Source organism: Leptopilina heterotoma, unplaced genomic scaffold (genome assembly GCF_015476425.1).
Source record: "Leptopilina heterotoma isolate Lh14 unplaced genomic scaffold, ASM1547642v1 Lhet_67, whole genome shotgun sequence".
Taxonomy (NCBI): domain Eukaryota; kingdom Metazoa; phylum Arthropoda; class Insecta; order Hymenoptera; family Figitidae; genus Leptopilina; species Leptopilina heterotoma.
Window position 1 is genome coordinate 626,762 of NW_025111155.1, and position 27,109 is coordinate 653,870.

Consider the following 27,109-nt stretch of genomic DNA (forward strand, 5'->3'; position numbering starts at 1 on the left):
TACTTATTTTTCATATAGAATTCGAAAAAAATTATTTTAATACAAAAAAAATTTTGAGTGAAAATCTGACGGAGAATGCCCCTTATACATTTATTTAAAAATAAAAATTATGAATTTAAAAAATAGTAATTAATAGACAATTATTAATAAATTATACTTAATGAATTTTAATAATTATTAATTTATAGGATGAATTTATCATTTGGTTTGTATATATATTATATTATTTTAATAATAATAATTATTTTATATTATATTAGCTTAAAGTGAGAAAATGATTCGGAGAGATTGTTAAATTTAACACCTTTAATATTTAATAACTATTTTTTAAACATAATTAATAAATTTGAATAAAATATTTATTAAATAAATATTAATTATTACTTATACTTTGAAAACAAAAATTATAACCTTTATTAATATTATAAAATTAAGGAGGCAGAAAGGAGCGAGACAATCTCCAAAAGAAAAATGAATTAATCATAAAACCAAAAATTATATTTAACAAAAATTTTTAAGCATTTCTATTCTTGAAATTATATTATTTTTATCATTTTCACTTTTAAATTAGTCAAAATGACTATAATACCTCATTATGTTATGTATAAATATGTTGTATATATACCCAGATAACCAGCGTACTAGTACTGTACCAGCCATGTACCTTCGCACTGTACCAGGTACTGTACTGGTATATCGTACAGATAATGGCGGAAAAGCATTGTAAATTGATAACCTAAAATCTCAATTAGTTTGGCGTACTGGTATTGTACTTAGTGTTATACTTGTACGGAGTACTTTGGCAATCTCATAATTCTATCCGTATGACATACCGTTATTATACTAGTATCGTACTGGTATGTACATACCTTATTATTTCGTGCTAGTGCAATATGAGTACGATACCAATACGCTGTACTAAAAAACAATGATTAGTACGCTTGGCTATCTGGGTAATGAATATGTTCATTATGTTTCTAATATAATAATATTTTTAATTACAGTAATTTTATTGTAATTTCTTTTGAATAAAATTAACCTCACAAAATAGGGCACACTGAGAAAACTGGTGAGTCAAATTCAGAGGTTCAAAAAGTGTATGTTTCCTTTGGTTATGAAGAGAGTTAAATAGTCCTTCTAAAATAAATTTTGAATTGATAATGGAAATCTACTTCTATATTCTCTCCCATTACATCTGAGGGTTAAAAGTAGCGCAGAAAATGTGTACGATCTGATGCGCCTAAAATTATTTTTCTGACATTTTATGTATTTAATTTAGGGGTTAGGTTGCCATATTTATTTATTTCGCGCCGGATAAGAAAGGGATTTCTCAAGATGGTTAATTTGTCCCTCTGTTATAAACTCTTTTTTCCCTCCAAGAGAAATGGCACGAATATCTGTCAATGGTGTATTTGAACATTTAGATTGTTATCCAATAGCTAACTCTCAAATATGAACGATTTGTCCCTCCAGATGTTTAGTCCATTACTCCACTTTTCTCAGTGCAATTTTAAGAAAAACTGACGAGGCCCTGACCAGTTTTTCCCTAAGTAGGGCATTGGTCGGGAACAGCGTCACACATTAGTCGGGCACTAGTCAGTTTCTCTACCCAGAGCCACACCAGAGATCGGGAAAACCTGTCCAGTACCCTATGAGGCCCACATTTTAATTTCTGCACGGGTTGTAGAACCGACTTAAATGGGTGACGTCAGCACGTCAACGTTCACATCCACGTCAATAAGGAGAAAATAAATATTTTAAAAAGACGAATTTCCATTTCGATAACGTGCTACAGTGAAAAATTGTTTATAATAATATAATAATAATTATATAATAATTATATTAATAATTATTTTAATAATTATATAATTATATAATAATTGTCACCAAGGCGGTTGGAAGCATGGGTAAGGTGCAGTCATTGGATCGAAGAGTTACACTCGAGATCCGTGATTTGGATTGCCTTACCCAAGAAGCTGAGGTGCAACAAGTGTTGTCTGAAGCAATGGGTAAGCCAGTAAACAGGAGAGTGACGGTCTTAGGACCCAACCGCCGAGGGATGAAGCTCGCGGTTGTAGTCACCAACCTGGAAGAGGCGAACAGGCTGGAGAAATTGGGACACGTAAAAATTGGTTTTATGTGTTGCCCAATCAAAAGAAGAGTAATGGTCGTCCGGTGTCATCGATGCCTGGGATACGGCCATATTAAGTCCAAATGCCAGAAGGAGGACAGATTGGCTGCGTGCTTTAAGTGCGGTGAGGCCGGCCACAGGTTCTCCAACTGTAAGAACAACTCAAGTTGCTTTTTGTGCAAGGAAAATATTGGCAATAAGGTGTCAACCACCTATATTGCAGGAAGTGGAGGATGCGGAGTCTTCAGGACGGCCCTTGAGGAGGCGAAGAAGACTCTCGCAAGGACTAAAAGTAAATAAGGAATATGAAAAGGAGCGAATAATTTTTAATTATTTATTTTATTTATTTAAATAGTTTTAAATTTTTAACTAAAGACGCAGGATAACCGCGGAGAGGGGCAGAAGGTCGTATTGGCGACAGAGTTGGAGCGCCACCCTCGAAGGCTAAAGTCTTACGACAGTTCCGAGGGAGGGTAAGGGGCTCCAGAAGAAGGGTTGCGGGTTTTGGTGGGTCGGGCTGGCAGTAGGTCGCCAGTTTATTAAATTTACTATTTTATATATTTATTTTTCTTTTTCTTCTTTTTTATATTTCCTTTTGTTTTATCACACCAACCCCACATAACCTTGGAGTGCGGAATCCAAGGTATCTGTAGGCAGATTTCCCAAAATTCCCTAAGCAAAAAAAAAAAAAATAAAAGAATACTAATAATGACAATAGTAATACTAATAATAATTTTACACTCAACAATAAAAATTTCACGATCGAATAAAAATGAAATTGACTCCACAATTTCAGACACATGAGAAAAGAAATATCCGCAACTTCACTGAATCATCCATCACTGAATTGAATTTATTACATATTTACTTACATGAGTTTGATCAATCAGAAAATTTGAAAATACACGTTATCGATCGACTTTGATGAGAGTTTTTCCCACTCCTTAATCCTGGACCACACGCGTAACTGACTAGGAGATGTATAAAGGTGTCACACACACCATGCGACACGTGACCATATTTCGAGGGATTCAGGGAAACAAAACACGTGACCGTGCCATTATCGTCCAACGAGAGTAAAAGAGAGATCCTGATTAGTTTTTGGGGGGTGGAAGAATAGACAGAGAGAGGGGGGGAACGATTGAAACCGATTCAAATTATAAATAGACTTGTACGCATGGTGTGTGTCTCTCTATTGTTCTTTGAGAGTGGGCTGAATTTCAAAGTCGTGTGTCAAGAGTTACGGCTCTCGTTAAACAATAAGACACAAAAGAAATAGATGAAAAGAAAGATTATGTTACATATATATATATATATATATATATATATAGGAGGGAAAAATTCTACTTTCCACGTATTACGTTTCCCTCATTTATATTATAGGAAATGGCTTTTATTTACTTTACTTGTCACCTTTAATGAATAATATATATATAGTTCCCTCCTAACTTTATAATTCGTATTTTCAGTGATAATAAAACAATGATAATAATAATCATTCCTCAACAGAGAAAATAAATTATTGTATTTTTATAATTGCAAAGACGAAAAGAAAAAAAATTTTAATCATTGGGCTGATTTTTGCCTTTTCAATTTTTATAAATCTTTTTGATTTTTAGATTAGGTATTATTAATTTGCGTCATAATTAAAAACGTTATGGGATATAATAAACGTTTTTTTCAATTTTAATAAATCTTTGATTTTTAGGTTATGTACATTATTAAGTCGCGAAAGAATTAAAAAATTTTGTGCTGATATTTTGTCTTTTTTAATTTTTATAAATCTTTTTGATTTTTAGGTTAAGTTTTATTAATTCGCGTCTTAATTAGAATCATTAAGTTGATAATTTGTTTTTTTTTGTTTTTATAAATCTTTTTGATTTTAACGTTTGGTATTATAAATTCGCTTTTTAGTTAAAATGATTGCTTTGATATTTTACCTTTTTCAATTACAATTGATTATTCAGAATCGTAAGAAAATCCTACAAAAAATTCGGCAACGAAAAATAATAAAAAATGTGGTAGGAGTTGAATTTTTTATGAACTACTAGTAAGATTTGAGCCAATCAAAAATGACCATTTTTAGGGGTATCAAATTTTTTTTATAATTTTTCAGTACCTGAAATCATATCACACTATAAAAAATTAATAAAAGTAATTTTCAACTGATTTACAATTTTTTTTTTTGCAGAAAATGAAATTTTTTGAAAAAAATTAAAATTTTTGGATAAAGTCAAAAATTTTGAACATTCATACGATTGTAATAATAATGATGATAATATATATATATATATATATATATATATATATATATATTAATAATAATAATAATAATTACGAGAGTAGTTCAAATTTTTATTTTTAAACAATTTCACTGGTTTACAGTGAAATTGTCAATCGAACAAAACATTTTTTTTCGAATAGTAGGTATTTTTTGAGTAAGAAAATCATAGTTTTAATTTTTTTCCCTCGTGCAGTTTTTCTGTAGCTTCCAATTTTGCATTTTCGAGGTGCGACGCCACTTAAACTTACCTGTAGGAAAATTAGCTTGTCAAAATATAATAAATGAGGTATCATTGGAAAGGTTATTAAATCACCTTTCGATCTATAGGTCACAGGATAAAATTTAACAAAAATTGAGAGAGTTACAGTCGATTAAAGATGAAATTTCATGCCAATTTTGATGATTTTAGACATTTGAGTAACTTCTACTATTTTTTTCTACATCAAACAGGAGAGAATGTTTAGGTTTTATTTTTTTTATTGATAGACTATATCATTACACAAATTTTGAGCCCTTGTGGACCTCGATTGGATTAAAAATGACAATTCTACACTAAATTTAGTGAACGAAACTACATTCTTCATTTTTAATATCCCTTAAACATTTGCAGCAAAAATTCAAGTAATAAAATTTAGTTCAGCGCTAAAGTTACTAAAATCACTAATTCAATATGGCGGACAAGTTTTTAAAAATCGATAATATTTATCTTAAATTCGTTACTCGGGGGTTTTCGGGGTCGCTGATTACGAATCCGATATCAGATTTCAAAAATTCAATTCAATGAATTTTAAAAAACTCGTTCACCATTATGAATCCATAATTTTTAATTTTCGAAATCTGACATCGTTTTCGTAATCAGCGACCCCGAAAACCCCCGATTAACGAATTTAAGACGAATATTATCGATTTTTTAAAACTTGTCCGCCATATTGGATCCGCCATTTTGAAATTTGGAAAACTAATATTGCATTCGAAATCTACGACTTCAGAAACTCTTGATTAATGATTTTAGTAACTTTAGCGCTTAACTTGAATTTTTGCTGCAAATGTTTAAGGGATACTATAAAAATGAAGAATGTAGTTTCGTTCACTAAATTTAGTGTAGAATTGTCATTTTTAATCCAATCGAGGTCCACAAGGGCTCAAAATTTGTGTAATGATATAGTCTATCAATAAAAAAATTAAAACCTAAACATTCTCTCCTGTTTGATGTAGAAAAAAATAGTAGAAGTTACTCAAATGTCTAAAAGTCATCAAAATTGTCATGAAATTTCATCTTTAATCAACTGTAACTCTCTCAATTTTTGTTGAATTTTATTCTGTGACCTATGGATCGAAAGGTGATTTAATGACCTTTCCAATGATACCTCATTTATTATATTTTGACAAGCTAATTTTTCTACAGCTAAGTTTAAGTGGCGTCGCACCTCGAAAATGCAAAATTTGAAGCTACAGAAAAACTGCACGAGGGAAAAAAATTAAAACTATGATTTTCTTACTCAAAAAATACCTACTATTCGAAAAAAAATGTTTCGTTCGATTGGCAAAAAAAAGTTTTTAATTTGTAAACCTGTGTTTTGATATTGTATTTAAATTTTTTTAACTAATTACATTTTTTTAAATTTTTTGAAGCATATTATAATTTGAAATACCAAAATTTGTTAGAAGAAACATTAACAACCCATAAATAACAAAAATTTAGATGAGTTGAAATTTCACCGGTCCCTCCCCTTAACTGGCGTTGGAATTAAAATTTTTTGGGCTGATATTTTTTTTTTCAATTTTTATAAATCTTTTTGACTTTTAGGTAAGGTTTTATTAATTCGAATCTTAATTAGAATTTTGTCTTTTTCAGTTTTTATAAATCTTTTTGATTTTGATGTTTGGTACCGTAAACTGTGGGGCTATTAGGAACAGATTTTATCTTTAAAGGCTTGTAACTATTTTGTGTTTTGAAATATTGCCTTAATTGTTTGTTTCTTTTCTTGATCTTGGCGAGCACATTGAAGGATTAAATAATTGTCTTGATCAAAGCTGGAATTTTATACAAAAAAGTCGAAAAAGACGCAATTTTTCGCAATCACAAAATGGGACTATTAGGATCAAGGCGGTAAAAACCATTGGAAAACGTATTTAAAGTTAAAGAAGTTATTTTTTATTGCTCGAAAGTACACACACAATTTAAAACAAATGTAAAAACAAAACCAAAGAGCGAATGTGTGTTTTAAACGTTGCTGGTATCAACAGTTGAGGTCGATAATGGAATCACTGGTCCTTTTTGCAACTTGACGGTCTCGTCAAAACACTCTTTTACAATTTCGAACCATCTATGAACACTAAAAACCAAATTAGGTGATAAAAAACAAAAGAAATTACGAAAAACTTACGTTTTGGCAACACACTTTAACAATTCGAAAGAAAGAATTGTGTTCCTTATATCCCCGCCGTTTGTGAATTTTGGTTTTTGTCTCATAAATCTTACTGTAAATACAAAATTGACATATTTATTACCTAGTGAACTCAATAAAGTTTCCCATAAGAAATCCCTTTAATAAAAAACAATCACTTTGAAAAGTTAAAAATGAAACAATTTACTTCGGCAATCAAATGTTTTCCACATTTGAAACTTCAATAAATCACATTAAGTCACTTACAAGCTACTACTGTTTACAAAATAATTAATAATCACAATTATTGCATTGAAAAGTATTGCCAGTTACCGCAGCAACAATTTTTCAAAAGCAAGTAACACAATTTATCGATAAACGGCGCCGATAGCATCAACTCCACCCGAAAACAGAATTTTGTTCCTAATAGCCCCAGTTTACGGTATCATAAATTCGCTTTTAAGTTAAAATTATTGCCTTAATATTTTGTCTCTTTCAGTTTTAATAAATCATTTTGATTTTTAGGTTAGGTATTACTAATTTGCCTTCGAATTAAATTCTCAGCATTGATATTTTGTCTTTTTGAGTTTTTATAAAATCTTTTTGATTTGTAGGATATGTACACTGAAAAAAATGATAAAGTCAATGTTGATATACAAGTATGGTTAGGACGTTTAACTGACACAGCAATACTGTATTGCTGTTCTTGAAATACAGTATTGGTGTTATTCACTGCATACATATTACTGTCTCTCACATACATATGGCTGTCCTACACTGCGAATTGCTGAAACAGCAATACTGTATGGCAGTTCCATATCCACCAATATAATATGTGAGAATTGGATATATTTATGGCAGTACCATAAATATATTTTTTTCAATGATATTATTAACTATAGCGTAGCAAATGAAATCTTTGGGATGATAGTATGTCTCCCTAAATTACGTTAGATTGAAAAACTATCAAAACTGATTAAATTTTTAAAATTCAGCACTTCGACTTTTTCATGACAACTGTTAATTTAGAGGTTATGCGGGACTAAAGGCCTAAGCACAATAGGTTCGCGAACGCAAAGCATGAGTTAGAAAAGGACAGATATATATTTGTGTCCTTGTCTATCTTATGCGTCTCGTTCGCGAATGACTTTCGCGTATCTATTGTGCGTTAGACTTAAGTGCAGCCATATGGCGAATTTATGAAATTAAAATTCCATTATATTTAAATGAGCATTACATAAATTGTAAAAATATATTGAACTACTACTATATTTGTAAAAAATAAAAGGAATAATAAAAAATATACTAATAATAATGTCCGATTTACAATTTTTCAATTCTAATAAATTGAATCAATTTTTTAAATTACCCTGGTTAAAAAACCGGACAGATTTCGGACTAATCCGAAATTTTTCCGAAACAATGCGGTTTATGGTCAGGTTTTTGTCACCCGAAATTAATCCGGAAAAATCCGAACTCTATACGGTTTGTGAGCATTTAATACAAATTGTTTTTAATATATTAATTCAATATTATAACAAAATCATTCCGGATTAAGTCTTTGAATTGGATTGAATATGGATTGTTTTTAACTGTCTGTGGATTGTACATATTTACAAATTCTTATAATAATAAGACTTATTTTCAGACTGGGGTGTTTTGATCGGATTATATTATTCGGATTGACGCTGACTATTACCGAATTCTTTGCATACAGATTTCGGATTGTTCCATACTTGTTTCGGATTAAATCTTTTAACTATGGATTAAATTCGGATTATTGCGGACTGATTTCGTATATTCTTTACATATTGATTTCGGATTATTTCGTATTTGTTTCAGATTATACCTTTTAGTTGGATTAAATCCGGATTGTTGCAGACAATTTTTGGATTCTTAGCATACAGATTTCGGATTTTTTCGTACTTCTTTCGGAATAGGATTTGGCCACACTTAGTTTCAAATTGTTGCGGACTCAGGGTAGCCGCTGGACCGGGAAACCGGGAAATGACAGGGAATTTTTTCGGACCGGGAAAAACCGGGAAATGACATGAAATTTTGATCTTGACCGGGATTTTGGAAATTTTTTTTTAAAAACACACATTATTTTGTGAGAAAAAAAAGAAATATTTATTTTAGGACTTATTAATTATATTTCATTAAAAAAGATTGAATAATCTTCTATAAAATCTATTTATTTTGTCAGGGAATTTTATGAAAAGTACTATAAAAATTTTAAAGAGAAAAAATTCCACATCCTATAAATAGTGAAAAGTAAATCAATTTAAAAATATTTTTTGCAATAATATTATAACAAAACAAATTTGAATTATTAAAAATTTGAACTAAATAGAACAAAAGTGATACGAAATTTATAAAAATTAATTTTTAAATAATAAATAAAGTTAATAAAAATAAATAAAATTTCTTTTCTTAGAAAATAAATTTTTAATAAACCGTATTTTGCATTAATATCAATTTTTTTTCAATCATTGATAAGCATAATTTTTCTATATTTTAGAATGTTAAATTAATATTATTATAGATTGAATTTTAAAAAGTTTCAAATTGAAGTTTTAGAAAAGTTGAATTTTAAAAGATTTTAATTAAAAATTCTGAATAAGTTAGTTTTTTGAAATATTTTTATTCACATTTTTTCAAATTAGTTATGTTTTTAAATATGTAATATTTTATTGAAAAAATTTCAAATTATTCAAAATTTCATGAAATTGTCTTGTAAACAAGTGGATTTTAGAAATATTTTAGTTAAAATTTCTAGAAAATAATTGAATTGAAATTTTGAAAATAATTTTTAATAAGTTACAGTAGCAATTCTTAAAAATTATTCAAATGTAAAGGATTTGAAATTTGAATACCTACATGGAAAAATAATGGATAATAATTAAATATTGGTTTCAAAAAATCTATTTAAGTTCAAAATTATTTTTAGTATTAAAGATATTCAAAAAAATGTATTATAAACATATTTTAGAGTTTCAATTATTTTTAGAGTGAACTAAAATATTTTTAGGGTTTGGAAAAAAGTCAAAGTTTTGTCTAAAAATCAGAAAATTCTTTCAATCTTTCATGGAATAATTTATTTTTAGAGTTATTTTTTATGACCGGGAAATGACCGTGAATTTTTTTTTATGAAAAAAGTGGCCACCCTGGGACTAATACCGGATTTCTTGCTTACAGAGTTCGGATTGCTTCGGACATTTTTCGGATTAAGTTTTTTTAACTAGATTAAACTCGGATTGTTGCGGACTGATTCCGTATTCTTTACATATTGATATCGGATAATTCCGTACTTATTTTAGAAGAATTCTTCACAGGTAATAAATTCGGATTGTTGCGGAATAATTACGGACTGAATTCGTAGACATTCAGGATTACTCCGGAGTGTTTTCGGATTCAGGTTTTCTTTCGGATTGATATCAGACTATCGCGGATCATTTTCGGACCTTTTTCGTACAATTTTCGGACTAATCCGTACTAATCTGTCCCCAGGTAGAAATTTGCCAAGTAATACTTGATTCTTCCAAGTAGCTGTGAAGTTGAGGGCAAGTTTTACTTGACAAGATAATCTGGCCAGTCCTGGATAAGTGACTGGCAAGTTTCACTGAACCGAAAAAATTTCCCTTTCTAATCAGTAATTCTGTCAAGTCACTAACCAGAAAATCTGATCATAATCGTAATAAGAATTTCTTTCCAGATACTGACCAGTCACTGATTTAAAAAATTATTTAAGGTTCCACTCAGAAAAACTGGTCCACTACTGATTAAAAAACTTGACGAATTCTATTAAGAGAATTCTTTTAAAGTCTTCAGAGTTTTTAAACAGAAAATTTTTGTCATATTTGAGATATATCAATTTCGCCTCTCCTGAATTTAAAGAAAATAACTAAAAATCACTTAAAAATAACTTTTAAAATATTTAATAAATTAATTTTTTCGATTTTTGGAAGACGTATATAAAAGGTAAAAGAAAAACACTCTTTTACTTTTTTATAAAATAGACGACGTTTCGGTGGTCAGGTTCGCCACCATCATCAGGTCACTTTAATAGAAAAAATTTTTTTTATAAAAAAATTAATACAACAAAATTTTGAAAATTTAAATTTAAACAAAAAATAAAAAAACAATTTTTACCTAGTTAAAGTCAATAAATAAACATCACGTCAATAAATTAAAAACATAAATAAACGCAATACAACAAAAAAATAAAATATTTAAATTTACAAATCACAAACATATTAAAACGAGTGATTAGTCAAACTGACTGAGCCGGTGACAATTTTCGCGTTATATACAGTCGATGGGGTCAATGACCCGCAATCGAAATATTATGAATTATAACCATTATTTCAATTTATTAAGCAAAGGAAAATAGGAATTACTAAGAAACTGTATATCTTCCTTCTTGTTAATAGTAAAATTATTGCATTTAATATAAATCATCTCAGAAATTAATCGTTTTTTATAAGAAGTTTCATAATCTAAAATTTCTGCATCGTCAAAATTAAAAGAATGATTATATTCAGTTTGATGTTTGTTCACAACGGATTCGAGGTTTTGTTTTTATGCTCGCTAATTCTTTTTTTCAAAGTACGCTTTGATTCACCAATATATGTTGCAGGGCAACTATTACAATTAAATTTATAAACAATATTATTCCGATCCCACTTTTTTGTCAAGTCCTTTCCTAATTTTATTACAGAGCTTAAGCTTTTTTCCACAATAGGAATAGAAAGTAAATTATATTTTTTTAAAATATTAGATAATTGATAATAAATATCATTGAAAGGAATACAGATTTTAGGTAGTTGTTGATAAATACTAACGACATTGTTAGTTTGTTTTTTATCTATTGTTTTATGAATTAATGTATGTTTTCGTTTTTTAATATTTTTTTGTATAAATTCTAAAGGGTAATCGTTGTTTTGCAAAATTTTAAAGATTCGTTTAATGTTTTCATTATGAAAGGACTTGTGAGACAATAAAATTGCTCTATCATATAAATTGTAAACAATGTTTTTCTTTTGTTGAATTGGATGACGTGAAAAATAATTTATCAATCTATTAGAAGAAATGGATTTTTGATACCAATTAGTGATGAGTTGATTGTTATTTTTTATTAATGTCATATCTAGGAAATTAATTTTATTATCCATTTCTAGTTCATGAGTAAATTTTAAATTAATATTAAACGAATTAAAAGTGTCAATGAAAAGTTCGACTTGATCTTTGTGGACGCACAAAAGTGTGTCGTCCACATATCTATAATAAAATAGAGGAACACAATTGAAATTGTTTTTAAGCAAATTCAAACAATCAGTTTCCACGTCATCCATTACAATATCCGCAAAAAATGGAGATATCGGTGACCCCATCGGAGTACCGTAAATTTGTTTATAAATTCTTTCATCAAAAACAAAATAAGTATTATCAAATAAAAATTCAGTACAATTAATAATGTCAACAAAAGGAATTTTACATTTATTATGAATAATATTGTTTCTTCTATCAAGGCTTTGTATAACTAAATCGCATGGAATATTAGTGAAAAGTGAACTAACATCAAGAGAAAGTAAAACAAAATCTTGTGGTACAGTAATATTCTTCAATTTTTCTTTTAACTCAAAGCTATTGTTTACATGAGATTTTGGTAAAGGAATTACAGTTTTTAACTCTTCGTATATGATTTTGGCCAAAAAATGAGTTGGACTATTTATTAGCGAAATAATAGGACGAAGAGGTGCATTATCTTTATGAATTTTTGGCAAACCATAAAATTTTGCCAAAGAGGTATTAGTCATAGTTAACTGATTATTATGATATTTTCGTTTAAGAAATTCATTGTCATTTAAATTTTTTAAAATTTTATAAGTTCTTGATTGTAATTTGGATAAAACTCCTTTCGTTGAAATTTCTTTATAAGTGCGTCGATCGGAAAGTAAGTCATGGGCTTTGGAAATGTAGTCTGATTTTTTCATACAAACTGAAACATTTCCTTTGTCTGAATTAGTAAAAAATATGTCAGGATTTTCTTTCAAGAAACTTTTTGCAGAATTTAACTTAATGGCAAAACTTCTGTCTTCAAATGTGATGTTGTTTTTTTTGGACAGATTTGACATTACACTATTACTAACTTTTTGTCTAATCTCATTTTTGACTTCAGAACTAATATCTAAACTCGAAATAGTACATTCTAAATTTTTTATAATATTGATAGATTCTTGTTTCGAAACATGTTTAGAATTCTGTTTCGTACAACTGTAATTTTGGCCCAAAGAAATAACATCACAAACTTCTTGAGGAATGACAGTATTAGTTAAATTAATTAACCAATTTTGTTTTTTTGAGTTAATATTATGAACAGAGTTTTTCTTATTAAGTAATGAATTAAATTTTTTAATTAGTTTGTGGTTACAAAGTGAGTGAATAGATGAAAATTTTTTCTCAGAAAACAGGAAAAAATTATTTAATACTTCTGAGTCAATGTGACATTGTGAGATTTTGTTTTCAAAAAATTGCAACTTTTTAGTCAAGAAATTGAGATGAAAATGAATATCTCTAATCTCATGACTAAGTAAAGTGCGTGAATAATAAAGATTAAATTTATGAAAGCTTTTTTTACATGAATTACTATGAAATGAAATATGATTAGATCGATTACTTATATGAAGAAGATGTTGCGGAATGAGTCCATTGCTCCTGCACCTTAGCAAAAAATGTCGTTTTGATGATGTTTCAGCCAGCTGACGTTTGACAAATTAGACAAAAAGTTAGTAATAGTGTAATGTCAAATCTGTCCAAAAAAAACAACATCACATTTGAAGACAGAAGTTTTGCCATTAAGTTAAATTCTGCAAAAAGTTTCTTGAAAGAAAATCCTGACATATTTTTTACTAATTCAGACAAAGGAAATGTTTCAGTTTGTATGAAAAAATCAGACTACATTTCCAAAGCCCATGACTTACTTTCCGATCGACGCACTTATAAAGAAATTTCAACGAAAGGAGTTTTATCCAAATTACAATCAAGAACTTATAAAATTTTAAAAAATTTAAATGACAATGAATTTCTTAAACGAAAATATCATAATAATCAGTTAACTATGACTAATACCTCTTTGGCAAAATTTTATGGTTTGCCAAAAATTCATAAAGATAATGCACCTCTTCGTCCTATTATTTCGCTAATAAATAGTCCAACTCATTTTTTGGCCAAAATCATATACGAAGAGTTAAAAACTGTAATTCCTTTACCAAAATCTCATGTAAACAATAGCTTTGAGTTAAAAGAAAAATTGAAGAATATTACTGTACCACAAGATTTTGTTTTACTTTCTCTTGATGTTAGTTCACTTTTCACTAATATTCCATGCGATTTAGTTATACAAAGCCTTGATAGAAGAAACAATATTATTCATAATAAATGTAAAATTCCTTTTGTTGACATTATTAATTGTACTGAATTTTTATTTGATAATACTTATTTTGTTTTTGATGAAAGAATTTATAAACAAATTTACGGTACTCCGATGGGGTCACCGATATCTCCATTTTTTGCGGATATTGTAATGGATGACGTGGAAACTGATTGTTTGAATTTGCTTAAAAACAATTTCAATTGTGTTCCTCTATTTTATTATAGATATGTGGACGACACACTTTTGTGCGTCCACAAAGATCAAGTCGAACTTTTCATTGACACTTTTAATTCGTTTAATATTAATTTAAAATTTACTCATGAACTAGAAATGGATAATAAAATTAATTTCCTAGATATGACATTAATAAAAAATAACAATCAACTCATCACTAATTGGTATCAAAAATCCATTTCTTCTAATAGATTGATAAATTATTTTTCACGTCATCCAATTCAACAAAAGAAAAACATTGTTTACAATTTATATGATAGAGCAATTTTATTGCCTCACAAGTCCTTTCATAACGAAAACATTAAACGAATCTTTAAAATTTTGCAAAACAACGATTACCCTTTAGAATTTATACAAAAAAATATTAAAAAACGAAAACATACATTAATTCATAAAACAATAGATAAAAAACAAACTAACAATGTCGTTAGTATTTATCAACAACTACCTAAAATCTGTATTCCTTTCAATGATATTTATTATCAATTATCTAATATTTTAAAAAAATATAATTTACTTTCTATTCCTATTGTGGAAAAAAGCTTAAGCTCTGTAATAAAATTAGGAAAGGACTTGACAAAAAAGTGGGATCGGAATAATATTGTTTATAAATTTAATTGTAATAGTTGCCCTGCAACATATATTGGTGAATCAAAGCGTACTTTGAAAAAAAGAATTAGCGAGCATAAAAACAAAAACCTCGAATCCGTTGTGAACAAACATCAAACTGAATATAATCATTCTTTTAATTTTGACGATGCAGAAATTTTAGATTATGAAACTTCTTATAAAAAACGATTAATTTCTGAGATGATTTATATTAAATGCAATAATTTTACTATTAACAAGAAGGAAGATATACAGTTTCTTAGTAATTCCTATTTTCCTTTGCTTAATAAATTGAAATAATGGTTATAATTCATAATATTTCGATTGCGGGTCATTGACCCCATCGACTGTATATAACGCGAAAATTGTCACCGGCTCAGTCAGTTTGACTAATCACTCGTTTTAATATGTTTGTGATTTGTAAATTTAAATATTTTATTTTTTTGTTGTATTGCGTTTATTTATGTTTTTAATTTATTGACGTGATGTTTATTTATTGACTTTAACTAGGTAAAAATTGTTTTTTTATTTTTTGTTTAAATTTAAATTTTCAAAATTTTGTTGTATTAATTTTTTTATAAAAAAAATTTTTTCTATTAAAGTGACCTGATGATGGTGGCGAACCTGACCACCGAAACGTCGTCTATTTTATAAAAAAGTAAAAGAGTGTTTTTCTTTTACCTTTTATATACGTCTTCCAAAAATCGAAAAAATTAATTTATTAAATAACTGTGGAAGAATTTACTAAATATTTTTAAAATATTTATTTAACAACCAAAAATAGACAGAAATCGTCAAATATTTTGTACATTGTAATTACATATTACTCGTCTGTTAGAATTATCGTTGAGAAAATTTGTTCTGGAAATATGTTCCTGTTTCAAATTTTAGACTGTAGACGGCTCTGTTTGTTTTCGACCGACTGTTCATAGCACGTAAGTTAAGAGTATAGCTGTGGTTTAGATCAAAATGTACAAGTAAGTGAAATTTTAAATTAATTTAATATAACAATTACTGTTTTGTACTTATTTTTTGTAATTATTTTTAAATATTTTCTCTATAAATACTTTTCCATTTTAAGTGTTCAGCCAGAAGAAGTTGAAAAATCAGCTGACAGCGGCTCGCGTTCGCAAGCATAGAATTTTAAAAAAAATTTTCGAAAAAATTAATGCTGTTCCAAACGGAAATTTAGAGGACGAAACGGACAATGAATCTACGCTGTCTAATACTGTTCCAGGTAAAAAATTATATACTACATATTAAATATAATTATATATGGGAAAGATATATTTACCGTTAAAAAGATTTTAGGTTATGGTTAATTTTAAAGTGAAAATCAAACATTTTTATTCAAGAATAAAATTACATAAATATGATTAACATTCAATATGATTGGTATTTAAATCGCTAGTAAAATATTCAATGAAAAATATTTTTGATTCCAAAAAACTTTAAACAGACTCATTATAATTAAGATAAAACAATCATAAACATAACCTAAAAATTTTTTTCGACATGTACTTTTTACTATAAGGCGACATATATTATATTTTTAAGAATTCTTGCTTTGTAAATTTTATTTTGTTATACATCCTAACTTTCTAAAAGTAGATCATTAAAAAAAGTTAGGGAGAATTTTATATATAATAAAATTAAATAAAAGTCGCATAAAAATTTCTTGGAAAAATTCACATTTAGGAAAAAACAGTTTTAGCTTTAAGATATATTTCTGTTATAGATAACGAAGAATTCACTTTGGCGGAAATTATTGGCGAAACAAGTTACAACATTCCTTGTTAAGTTGAAAGTAACAAAGATTCCTCTTCTGAGATAGATTCAGAGACAGAAGATTCATCAGACAATTTATCAGACAATTTATCAGATTGTGATACATCGTCATCAAGTGGTTACAGTTCAGAAAATGAACTTTTATTTTCTGACAATGAAGTTGATCATTTAGATCATCATGAATATGAACAAAAAGAAATCAAAGAGATACGTTCCTGGGCAATAGAAAATAACATCTGCCAAAGCCATCTTGACCAATTATTGCGAATTTTAAGAAAACGGCTACTGCCTGATTTGCCTGCTTCTGCAAAAACATTGTTGGGTACATCTTCTGCACAATATGAATTAAGGGAAATGCTTGGAAGCGATGGTAAACCCGGAGAATTTGTGTATTTTGGCCTTGAGAAAGGAATCATAAATTCTCTTAATGAAGAAATACATAATAGCGATACTATTTGGCTGCAAATAAATGCAGATGGTTTGCCCCTTTTCAAATCAAATTCTTTACATCTTTGGCCTATTCTTTGTAAAATACATTATGAACCAGACATATATAAACCGTTACCAGTAGCTATCTTTTCCGGAACTACGAAACCTATGTGCATAGATGACTACTTAGAGGAGTTTGTTATAGATCTTGATAATATTTTGGAGAATGGGGTTATTGTTGGAAATAAACATTTTAAAGTTCAAGTACATTGCTTCGTCTGTGATACTCCGGCTCGTTCTTTCTTGAAAGATGTAAAAGGCCATGGAGCTTATTATGCTTGTGAGCGTTGCACCGTACGTGGCAAAAATGTTGTACTGCTAGGGGAAACTAAGGGACGCGTTGTTTATCCTTCAATAAAAAAAGAGAAAAGGACTGATGAATCCTTTAGGTCCCGAAAACAGGAAAAGCATCATAAAGGAACTACTCCATTGATAAACTTAGCTTTGAATTTAGTCACCATTTTTGTCCTGGATTGGCATTGGCATTACTAAAAAACTAATCGAATATTGGTTTCAAGGAAATCATGCTGTAAAATTAAGCAATGCTCAAAAGAGTCAATTATCGAAATATATCGAAGATATGAGAAAGCAAATTCCTGCAGAATTTCAAAGAAAGCCGAGGTCAATTTTTCACTTTAGTCGATGGAAAGCCACTGAGTGTCGGTTTTTCTTATTGTACAGTGGTCCGATTCTTTTAAAACGCGTGCTAAAAAGTTCATTATATAAACACTTTCTTTTATTACATACTGCATGCCGAATTTTAAGCTCAAAAGAATTATGCATTCGTTATAATTCGTATGCAAAAAATTGTTTAATAAGTTTTTTTAAAATTTTAAAATACTGTTATGGACCAGCGTCACAAATTATGAATGCACACAACCTTATCCATTTAGCCGACGATGTGATAAATACAAAGTGCAACTTAAGTAAAATAACTTCTTTTTCATTTGAAAGCACATTAGGAAAAATAAAAAAATATATTCGTAGCGGAAATCGAACTTTGGCCCAACTTAGCCGCCGTTTACATGAAAAATATTTTATTTCAACATCAAAAGCAGTTTTACCTCCTGAAATACAAATTTTGAAATCTAAACAAATGCGAAATAACATTTTGAAAATTCAAAAGCTAAAATACAAAGGTGTTACAATAACTGCTAAAAGTCCTGATAATGCAATAATATTTAAGGATAAAACAATGTGCTTAATTCAGAATATGTATTTAAAAAACAACGAACCGCTCAAAAATATTCAATTACAAGGAGTTATTTGGAAAACCAAAAAGCCCATTTTCAATTATCCGTGTAAGTCTAGTTTTTTAAATATGTGGAAGATGAAGAGACAAATGTCTTCAGAGTATGTAAATCGTTTTATTGCTGAAATTGATCACAAATTGGTATTATTGTCTTTAAAACCGACTCCTGAAAAAAATGAGAAACATTTCATGATTCCGCTTCTTCATGTTTGAAATTTAAAAAAAAATTAGTTGCAAAAAGTGAATAATATATAGTTTACAAGCGTCTTTTGTAATAACATTGTATTTAGAATTATAAAATTTAAATCTATGCGTTCTTTATAAATGTAAAAGCTTTAATTTAAATATACACAAACAATGTTAGCATTTAAGAAAATGTTGCTTAAATCGTCTATAATAGTAGTTCAGAGTAACTAGAAATCTAGAAATAATCGAAAAATAATTTTGAATAATATTGCTTTTCAAACTAATTTATATTATTGTTATAACTTTAATATAAATGTTAATAATAAAATAACATAATATTAAACATTTTATAATACACTTTTCTACTAATTTAAAATTAATATTTAGGTATTTTAATACAAAAAAATAAGAGTTTTGTATTTTAATAAATAAAAATACAAAAATTATATAATTTATAGTTGTAATGTTTGAAATTAATTTTTATTTCATACCATGTTTTATAAGCATTATTAAAATATTTATGTTTTGTAGATTATTTTTTACTTAATTCAAAAATTCCGCGTAATCTAATTTCTATGCTCTGATTGGACGTACAGTTGACTTGCGCGCTCACGTGATACGATCCTAACATCTCGTGTGCCTCGTGTGTAAAAGGTCCAGAATATTCTGTAGGTTTTTGATACTCTTGTGATCTTGTGATTAAAGAAATTAACAAACGACAAATTATTTGTATTTCTCACCATCTTTTGAGGCACGTCAAAAGTCGGCTTATCGAAAATGTCGTTGAGGTAAGTGTTTATTTTAGTTTATTACAATAGTCTGAGTTTAATATTTTGTAGTTTCCAAAGAATGATTCTTTCAAATTCAGCAAAAAATTAACCTATAAATATAAGCGTCACGGTAATAATTCTTTTCTTATTAATTTATTAATTGTAGTTCCAAAGAATAATTCTTTCAAACTCAGAAAAAATCTAACCTATAAATATAAGCGTCACAATAATAATCTTTTTCATATTAATTTATTAATGTTTTTAGGGAGGATTATCATAAATTCAGAAGAAACCGTAAATATCAAATATTTCAATTCGAAAAGGACGAAGACGACACAGATGAGGCTGCAGCTGCTAAAATACGAACGTGGTACGATCTGGCACCCACAATTTGGGTTCGTTATGATAAAACTAAAAACAAGTGTTATACGAAATTTATGCCGCCGCCATATACGAATAACAGATCAACTAAACGACGTAATTTGGTTAAAAAATGTGCTGCAGCGGAATCGGATTGGCCGGAGTATGAAATTATTTTAAAAAATGATGCAGGTAATATATAAAAAAAATTTGTGTTGAAAATATTTTTCTATTTTGTGACTGTTAATTAGTAAATGGCGAATTCGAATTTTTTATGTTTCAGATGATTTTGCTAAAGCTACAAAGCGCGTTTAAAAGTTAGTCGAAGGCGATGAAATCGGATTTATATCGGATACAGCAATTAATAAGACAGCACAATCCAAACGTACATAAAAAAAATACAATAAAGGTCCAACCAAAATAAATAACCGCAAAATAGAAAATGCTTTTGCTAAAGTTTCTGATGTGAACATTTCTTCTGGTGATTCGGATGAGGATGAATCGATTTCAATTAGTAAGTCTTTATAAAATTTATTGTTCTTTATTGACATTTAAAGATTTTCTGTATATAATATTTAATCTTAAATTCAAGTAAATTTATTTTCAAAAATTTAACCATTTTACTTTTAATGTATAACAGGCAGTAGTTCTGATGGTGAGAACACACCTCCACGTAAACTTTCCAAATCAGTTATTCAGAGAAAATCAAGTAAATAAAAGTTTTTTAAAATAATAAATATATTTAATTATCATTATTATTATCAATAAAAATTTAATACATGTCATTATGAATTCTTTTAGATCAAATTAACTTTAATGGACAAGAAAAAATTAAAACTTTTCCATTTTTGCTACAAAACGAGGATAAGGAAACAAACTGCAGCGAATTACTTTCAAAATCTGCAACGAATTTAGAATCTACTACAGTTGGTCATACCAACAAGCCAGGTAAATACAATTTTCTGAAGATATGAGTCATCACAGATGAATGATAAAGAATTTATTGAAATAATTTTAAGAAATAATACTTTGATAGAACGAATTCTTAATAATTGAATATTATGCTGTAACTATAGTACTAGAGAATTTCAAGAAAACCCTATAATATTTTTTTTAAAATTAGTCTTTTTAAAATGTATATTAAAATTCTTGACATGAAAAAATTACTAAACATTTTATACATTTTTTAACAAATTCTTTCAGGACAATTGAATTTTGATGATGAAGAAGAGGCAATAAACCTACCATTACGACAGATGACCTATAATAAATTACTTTCAACAACTGCAACGAATTTTGATGGCATTGTTGAAAAATCTAATAAATCAGTTAAATTGGTTTCAAAAGTTTTAAAAAACAAAGATAATGGTTTTGTGAAAAATACGAAATAGTTTTTCCATTAAAAACTTTCGACGAATTTGAAGTTTTTGATAAGAAATTAAAAACAAATGGTCAACTGCGCGATCATTTCGTAAGTGTTTTATAATTTCTAAATAACAAATATATTAATAACAATAATAATAGATAACTATGGTTACATTAATTTACATTCTTTAAAATAATAATTAACAGATATTAATTGGTTGTTTTTAGAAAATAGAGTTGCAGTTTTATGTGGTCCAAAACAAAACATTGACAAAAAATTTAACTTTAATGTTGCAAAATTTGATCGACAGAGACGTATTAATGTGCTTTACGACGATAAAGCAAGTACAAGGAAAACATTTATTTAAAAACACTACATTTTGTCAGTGTTTAATAGGTAAAAAAAATTTCTAATAAAATACAGTATAAACGTAAAAGTGTATATTGTTAATAATTTATTTAAATTATGTTTCAGAGATTTTTAAAAGCAAGTCTATTGCAGAGAAATCAGAATTTCAAACCACCAATTTTTACAAAGATTTAGGGGTTGTAATTTCTAATTCAAAAGATTGGTTTGGCCATCGTGTGGCGAAAAAAATAAAACTTCTGTAACAGCGAACCAAGAAGATTTAACTCTTGATAAGGTACAAAGTGAATAAAATGTTAAAACATGAAAAGTTCAAAGAAGAGTAAAGTGAAAACTAATATGAAAGTACTTGTATTAAAATTTTTTCTATTGTTACATTTGTAATATTGTTTAATTTAAAAGCTATAAATAAAAGTTTAATTCTTTAAAATTGACGATTGACAGTCTGGATATAGTAACGATTTTTTATATTATCAGAAATCACTTATTTGTCCTTTGTTCTTTAACGATTAAAGTGAAAGGAATGAACATTGAGTGAAATTTGATAATATAATTAAATTGTTACTGTATCCAAACGCTTAATTTATTTTTTTCTAAAAATGTTTCCTAGATTTTAGACAGTATCTGTCCAGAACTTGTCCAGTTACTGGACAGATAATCTGACCAGTCACTGCAAAAGCATCGCGTTACATTTTTAAACAGTCACTTGCTAGATTATCTTGATAGTCACTGGCCAGAAACCAGAAAAACTTTTCAGTGACTTGATAAAACCGAGTCAAAATTTCTACCTGGGTCCGTATTTAATCCGGAATTAGTCCGAAATTTTTACCAGGGTGAACTTTGAATTATAAAATTGAAAAATTTTATACTATGTTTACTGTTTATACTGTTTTTTTAAAAATAATTCTACAAAGAGTTACTGTTACATTTAGTTCTTCTTTCACCAACAATATTTCTTTTTTGTCAACTAAAAAAATGCCCTTTTTAAAAATATCCCAAAGCAATGTATACAATTTTCGCTTGAATCGAGCAGATGTACGCAATTAGATAAAATTGCTTGCTTTATGTCGCTTGTGATCGATAAACACACGGGGTTAAAAGGACCGTGAGAGAGAGAGAAAGAGAGAGAAACCTCATAGCACATATAGAGAGGAAGTGAATCACATAAAAAAAATTTTTTTCCTCCTTTTTTTGATTCCCCACTGGTAATAAATTATCTTTTCCTCTCAACTCATCATTTAAAGCAGGAGATAGAGATTAGTGGGGTATAGATCATTTTTATGAAAGCGGCTTTTCGATTTATTTTTTTGCAAAAGTGAATTATAGTTTGCAAAAAAAAAATTTTTTTTTCTTCATAAATACATATATCATAAATCATTGGCGCTGATTTACAGAAAAAGAATTTACACTCTATATATATATGTGTGTGTGTGCACAATCAACTAATGGATAAGTAATAATCTATTATCTTTAATTTTAGTTTGATATAAAATTATAGTAGTCATCATCGTCATTATAATCATATTTTTGCCATGTGAGAAAAAGGCGCGGTTCCTCTCTCTCTCCTTCTTGTTGAATATAATATCGGAAAATATGATGCGCCATATGCCCTTAATCGTGTGCCGTATTTACCAAAATACGTATAATAAACATCTAATTATATCCCCTAGACACAAAGCGCATCTGATGTGAGTTTTTCCTAATATTCTAGTATTTTACCCTGCATATTTTCTCGATTAAGCAAATATTACAGTTTCTCGCTTATTTATTGTCCAATAAAGGAAAAAATGAAATGCTTTTTATACTGTATATATTAAATTATAAATCTCCATTTATAATAATATATATTAATCTACAATTATATAGATTTTTTATTGTATTATACTGTAATTTATTATTTTATCTTTCTAGGTGAAGACATATTTATTGCCGTTATCCCTATGGCATATATATATATATATAATTTCCCACACAGCACATGATATTTCCTAAATATTTCCTGAATATTTCACTGAAAGATTGAAATATTTCAGTGCAAGGTTCTTGAAATATTGCTGCAAATTGAAAATGTCCGCCTATATGAAATATTGACGCGAAAGTTTTAGAAAATATTTCATTGAAATATTCCTGCAATATTACACATGACGATTCTGCAATATTCTGAAAATATTTCACAAAATTAAAAAATTTGTTAAACACCTGAAATCAATAGGAATTTTGTGAAATATTTTAAAACCCATAGGATTCTAGAAAGCTAAAAACTACTGCGCAGCTCTACAGGCCATAGAAACTGAGTTCGACCAGTGCGCATAATTTAAGTTGAAAATTTCCAAAATATTTCAATGAAATATTTTCTAAAACTTTCGCGTCAATATTTCATATAGGCGGACATTTTCAATTTGCAGCAATATTTCAAGAACCTTGCACTGAAATATTTCAATCTTTCAGTGAAATATTTAGGAAATATTTAGGAAATATCATGTGCTGTGTGGGTTATCTACTTAACACGTAACTCTACATAATTTAATTTACGTAATTCTACGTAAATTAGCATAAACAAACAAAGCATTAACGTAACATTAACGTTTTTAACGTAAGCTATAAACTAATGTAATTCTATGCAAAGTAACCTAACATGAAAGGCAGAAATAGAAATTAAAATGTAGGTCAATTGGTTAATAGAATAATAATCATATGGTATTGTGTCTTTACCAGTTTTTCAAAAATGCTTTTAATTTTTAGGTTATGTATTATTTACTGGCGTTCCAATTAAAATTATAGTATTTCAAAGAAACAGTTTTTTATATGTTCTACTTAAAATCGCCGGGTTCATATTTTGTCTTTTTCAGTTTTTATAAATCTTTTTGATTTTTAGGTTATATAGGTATTATTAACTCTTGTTTTACTTAAAATCTTCGGGTCAATATTTTGTCTTTTTCAGTTTTTATAAATCTTTTTTTAATAAAAAGAAAAACTTTGTGTCACTTATGACAAGGAGAGTGAATCAAGAAAAACATAGAATAGCAAACTTGTATAGAGAAAATCTAAAAAGCGATTAAGGATCAAAAGCGCTATCTACACAAAAGTAAATGAATTAAAGGCGGGAATTTTAAATTTCGATGAAAAAATACGTAGAAGTGATAATAAAAAAGTACGTTTCCAAGGTGAAGTGGGAAAATAAACACAAGTGAAATGAAATTAAGGTCAAAAGTCATGTTCAGAAATATATCTTACGAATAAGTAGATTTTGTTTACCCAACATTGACCTAAAACAGCTTTGAGTGAATAAATAATAAATAAAAGTTATGAGTCACATTTTGTATTTGATTATTACAAATACAGAGGATTTAAAATAGCATTTATCAAATGGACATGTATGACTATTATTTCTAAGTATAGGACTAATTATGGTACATGACATTTTCAAATTGACCCCTTAAGTTACTGACATAAAACTTTTTCACATTGGTCATCGTGTAATCTCACTCGTTGTGTATAGTGTAGTATATACCAAGAGTCATCTATCAATCGATGAAGATAGATTTAATGCTCGATTAAGACTAGCCATATATATATATATATAAGGTCCCTTTTCTCGTGGAGCGTCACATATATATATAAGCATAGCGATTACTATCCCCATCGGCAGACAGTATGATGCCTCGAGGAGGCTTTATACTCCATTACGCATAAACACGAGGCGTGCAACATTAGTACACTACCTCTATATACATATACATACTACACATAACTTTAAAATCGTGTGAAAGTACCATTAAAGTACTTTAAATTAGTATAAATAAATTAATATATTTCACTTAATTTTCTATTTTACTAAATAAAAGAAAAAAGCTTTTCCAATTTTGCAGTTAAAAAATATTTCTTATCTCCTAAAATATGGTAACCTATTTGCAAAAGAAGAGAATACGTTTTTTTAAAGAAGAAATAACGGTCGATTAGTCTTCGACTTGAGTATTATTAAATGTATAAGAGAGCATGCAAGCAGGGATTTACATTTGGGCCTTGGAGCATTTTCTTTATGCTCTTAAAATACTCTTAAATCTCGTTTCAAAATAAAAAATCGGAGAAAAAAGTGTTACACTGTAATTCGTATCCGGAATAATTTACATAAACATTCTATTATTTGCCGAATAAAAAAAATTATCATCATCATTTTAAAATGATTAAATTTTATTAGTGTAATAATTTCAAGGTAAATTTTACCTCAAGAGAGTAATTTTAAAGTCAATTTTTGTAGTTAACTAATAAAAGATGTAAAACTTATACCTGTATCAATTTACCACAGAACTGAAATTATTATATATCATTATTATTCAACTATACGCTTTTTTAAAAAAATAAGTAATTTAAATATTTTGATTTTAATGTAACTTTTTATAAATTAAAATAATATTTCAGATATGTGTGACCATCTTTTTTCACAATATAAAATTAAAATAAACAACTAAAATTTAAAAAAAATATTAAAAAATAAAAAAAATAATTGTAATTATTATATAACACAGTGCAACACATAAAATGTGCACTAAGTTTTGACTTCAGTTTCTGAAAGTACTTATCGAAACTAGCAAAAACCTATTTCAGTTTTGCTAGATTAGCTCGGATTTAAATTTTATCGACATTTGAATTTTCACATTTTTCAGTTTTCTGATACGGGCTGATGGGAACACTGGCTATAAAAAGTTTATTAAAAAAATTCGCAATGGTCAAAATTTGAAAAGCAATAATCCCTCTTTAATTAGAAAGAAAGAAAAAAAAATTTGGTCGAAAATTGTTCCAGTTACGAATTTTTTTTGGCTTGTTTACATTTTTTGGTTTTATGAAACGGGCGGGTGAGAAAGCTGGCTATTAAAAGATTATAAAAAAAATTCGTAGTGGTAATCATTTGAAGAGCAATAATTCGTCTTTAATTTCTGACATTAAAAAAAAAATTTGGTCAAAAATTGTTCGAGTTATGAATTTTTTTTGACTTTTTCACATTTTTTGGTTTTTTGATAAAGCGGGTGGAAACGCTGGCTATTAAAAGTTTATAAAAAAAATTTGCAATGGTCACCATTTGAAGAGCAGTAATTCCTCCCTATAGTTTCTGTCATTGAAAAAAAAATTTGGTCAAAAATTGTTCGAGTTATGAATTTTTTTCGTACTTTTTCAAATTTTTTTTATTTTTGATCTGGGCGGGTGAGAACGCTGGTTATTAAATTTTTCTTTTTTAAAAACGCAATGGTCACATTTTGCAGAGCAATAATTCTTCTTTAATTTCTTTCAAAGAAAAAAAATTTGGTCAAAAATTGTTCTAATTATGCTTTTTTTTACTTTTTCACATTTTTCGGTTTTTGATACGGGCGGGTGGGAACGCTGGCTATTAAAAATAAATTTAAAAAATTCACAACGGTCAAATTTTAAAATGCAATAATCCTTCTTTAATTTCTGA

At 28.0% G+C, this 27,109-nt stretch overlaps 1 protein-coding gene and 1 long non-coding RNA gene across 3 annotated transcripts; both read left to right on the forward strand.

The window, feature by feature from the left end:
- Nucleotides 1-15,986: 15,986 nt before the first annotated feature.
- LOC122510127 lies at nucleotides 15,987-18,738 on the forward strand. 2 transcript variants are annotated; one of them, XM_043624559.1, is made up of 3 exons: nucleotides 15,987-16,057; nucleotides 16,162-16,317; nucleotides 16,819-18,738. In XM_043624559.1, exon 3 carries the CDS (start codon nucleotides 17,223-17,225, stop codon nucleotides 17,847-17,849), a length of 627 nt encoding a protein of 208 aa, XP_043480494.1. In that variant the 5' UTR covers nucleotides 15,987-16,057; nucleotides 16,162-16,317; nucleotides 16,819-17,222; the 3' UTR covers nucleotides 17,850-18,738. Both variants share the same exon structure in this region, with proteins under 2 accessions (XP_043480494.1, XP_043480495.1).
- A 1,508-nt stretch (nucleotides 18,739-20,246) lies between these two features.
- Nucleotides 20,247-21,991, forward strand: LOC122510126. The gene is made up of 6 exons (XR_006302418.1): nucleotides 20,247-20,439; nucleotides 20,566-20,634; nucleotides 20,727-20,873; nucleotides 21,129-21,396; nucleotides 21,519-21,687; nucleotides 21,766-21,991. It is a non-coding gene; the product is annotated as an uncharacterized LOC122510126 (long non-coding RNA).
- The last annotated feature ends 5,118 nt before the right edge of the window (nucleotides 21,992-27,109 follow it).

Coding starts and splice junctions, on each gene's coding strand:
- LOC122510127 (XM_043624559.1), top strand. CDS start 17,223: ATGCTTGGAAGCGATGGTAAACCCGGAGAATTTGTGTATTTTGGCCTT.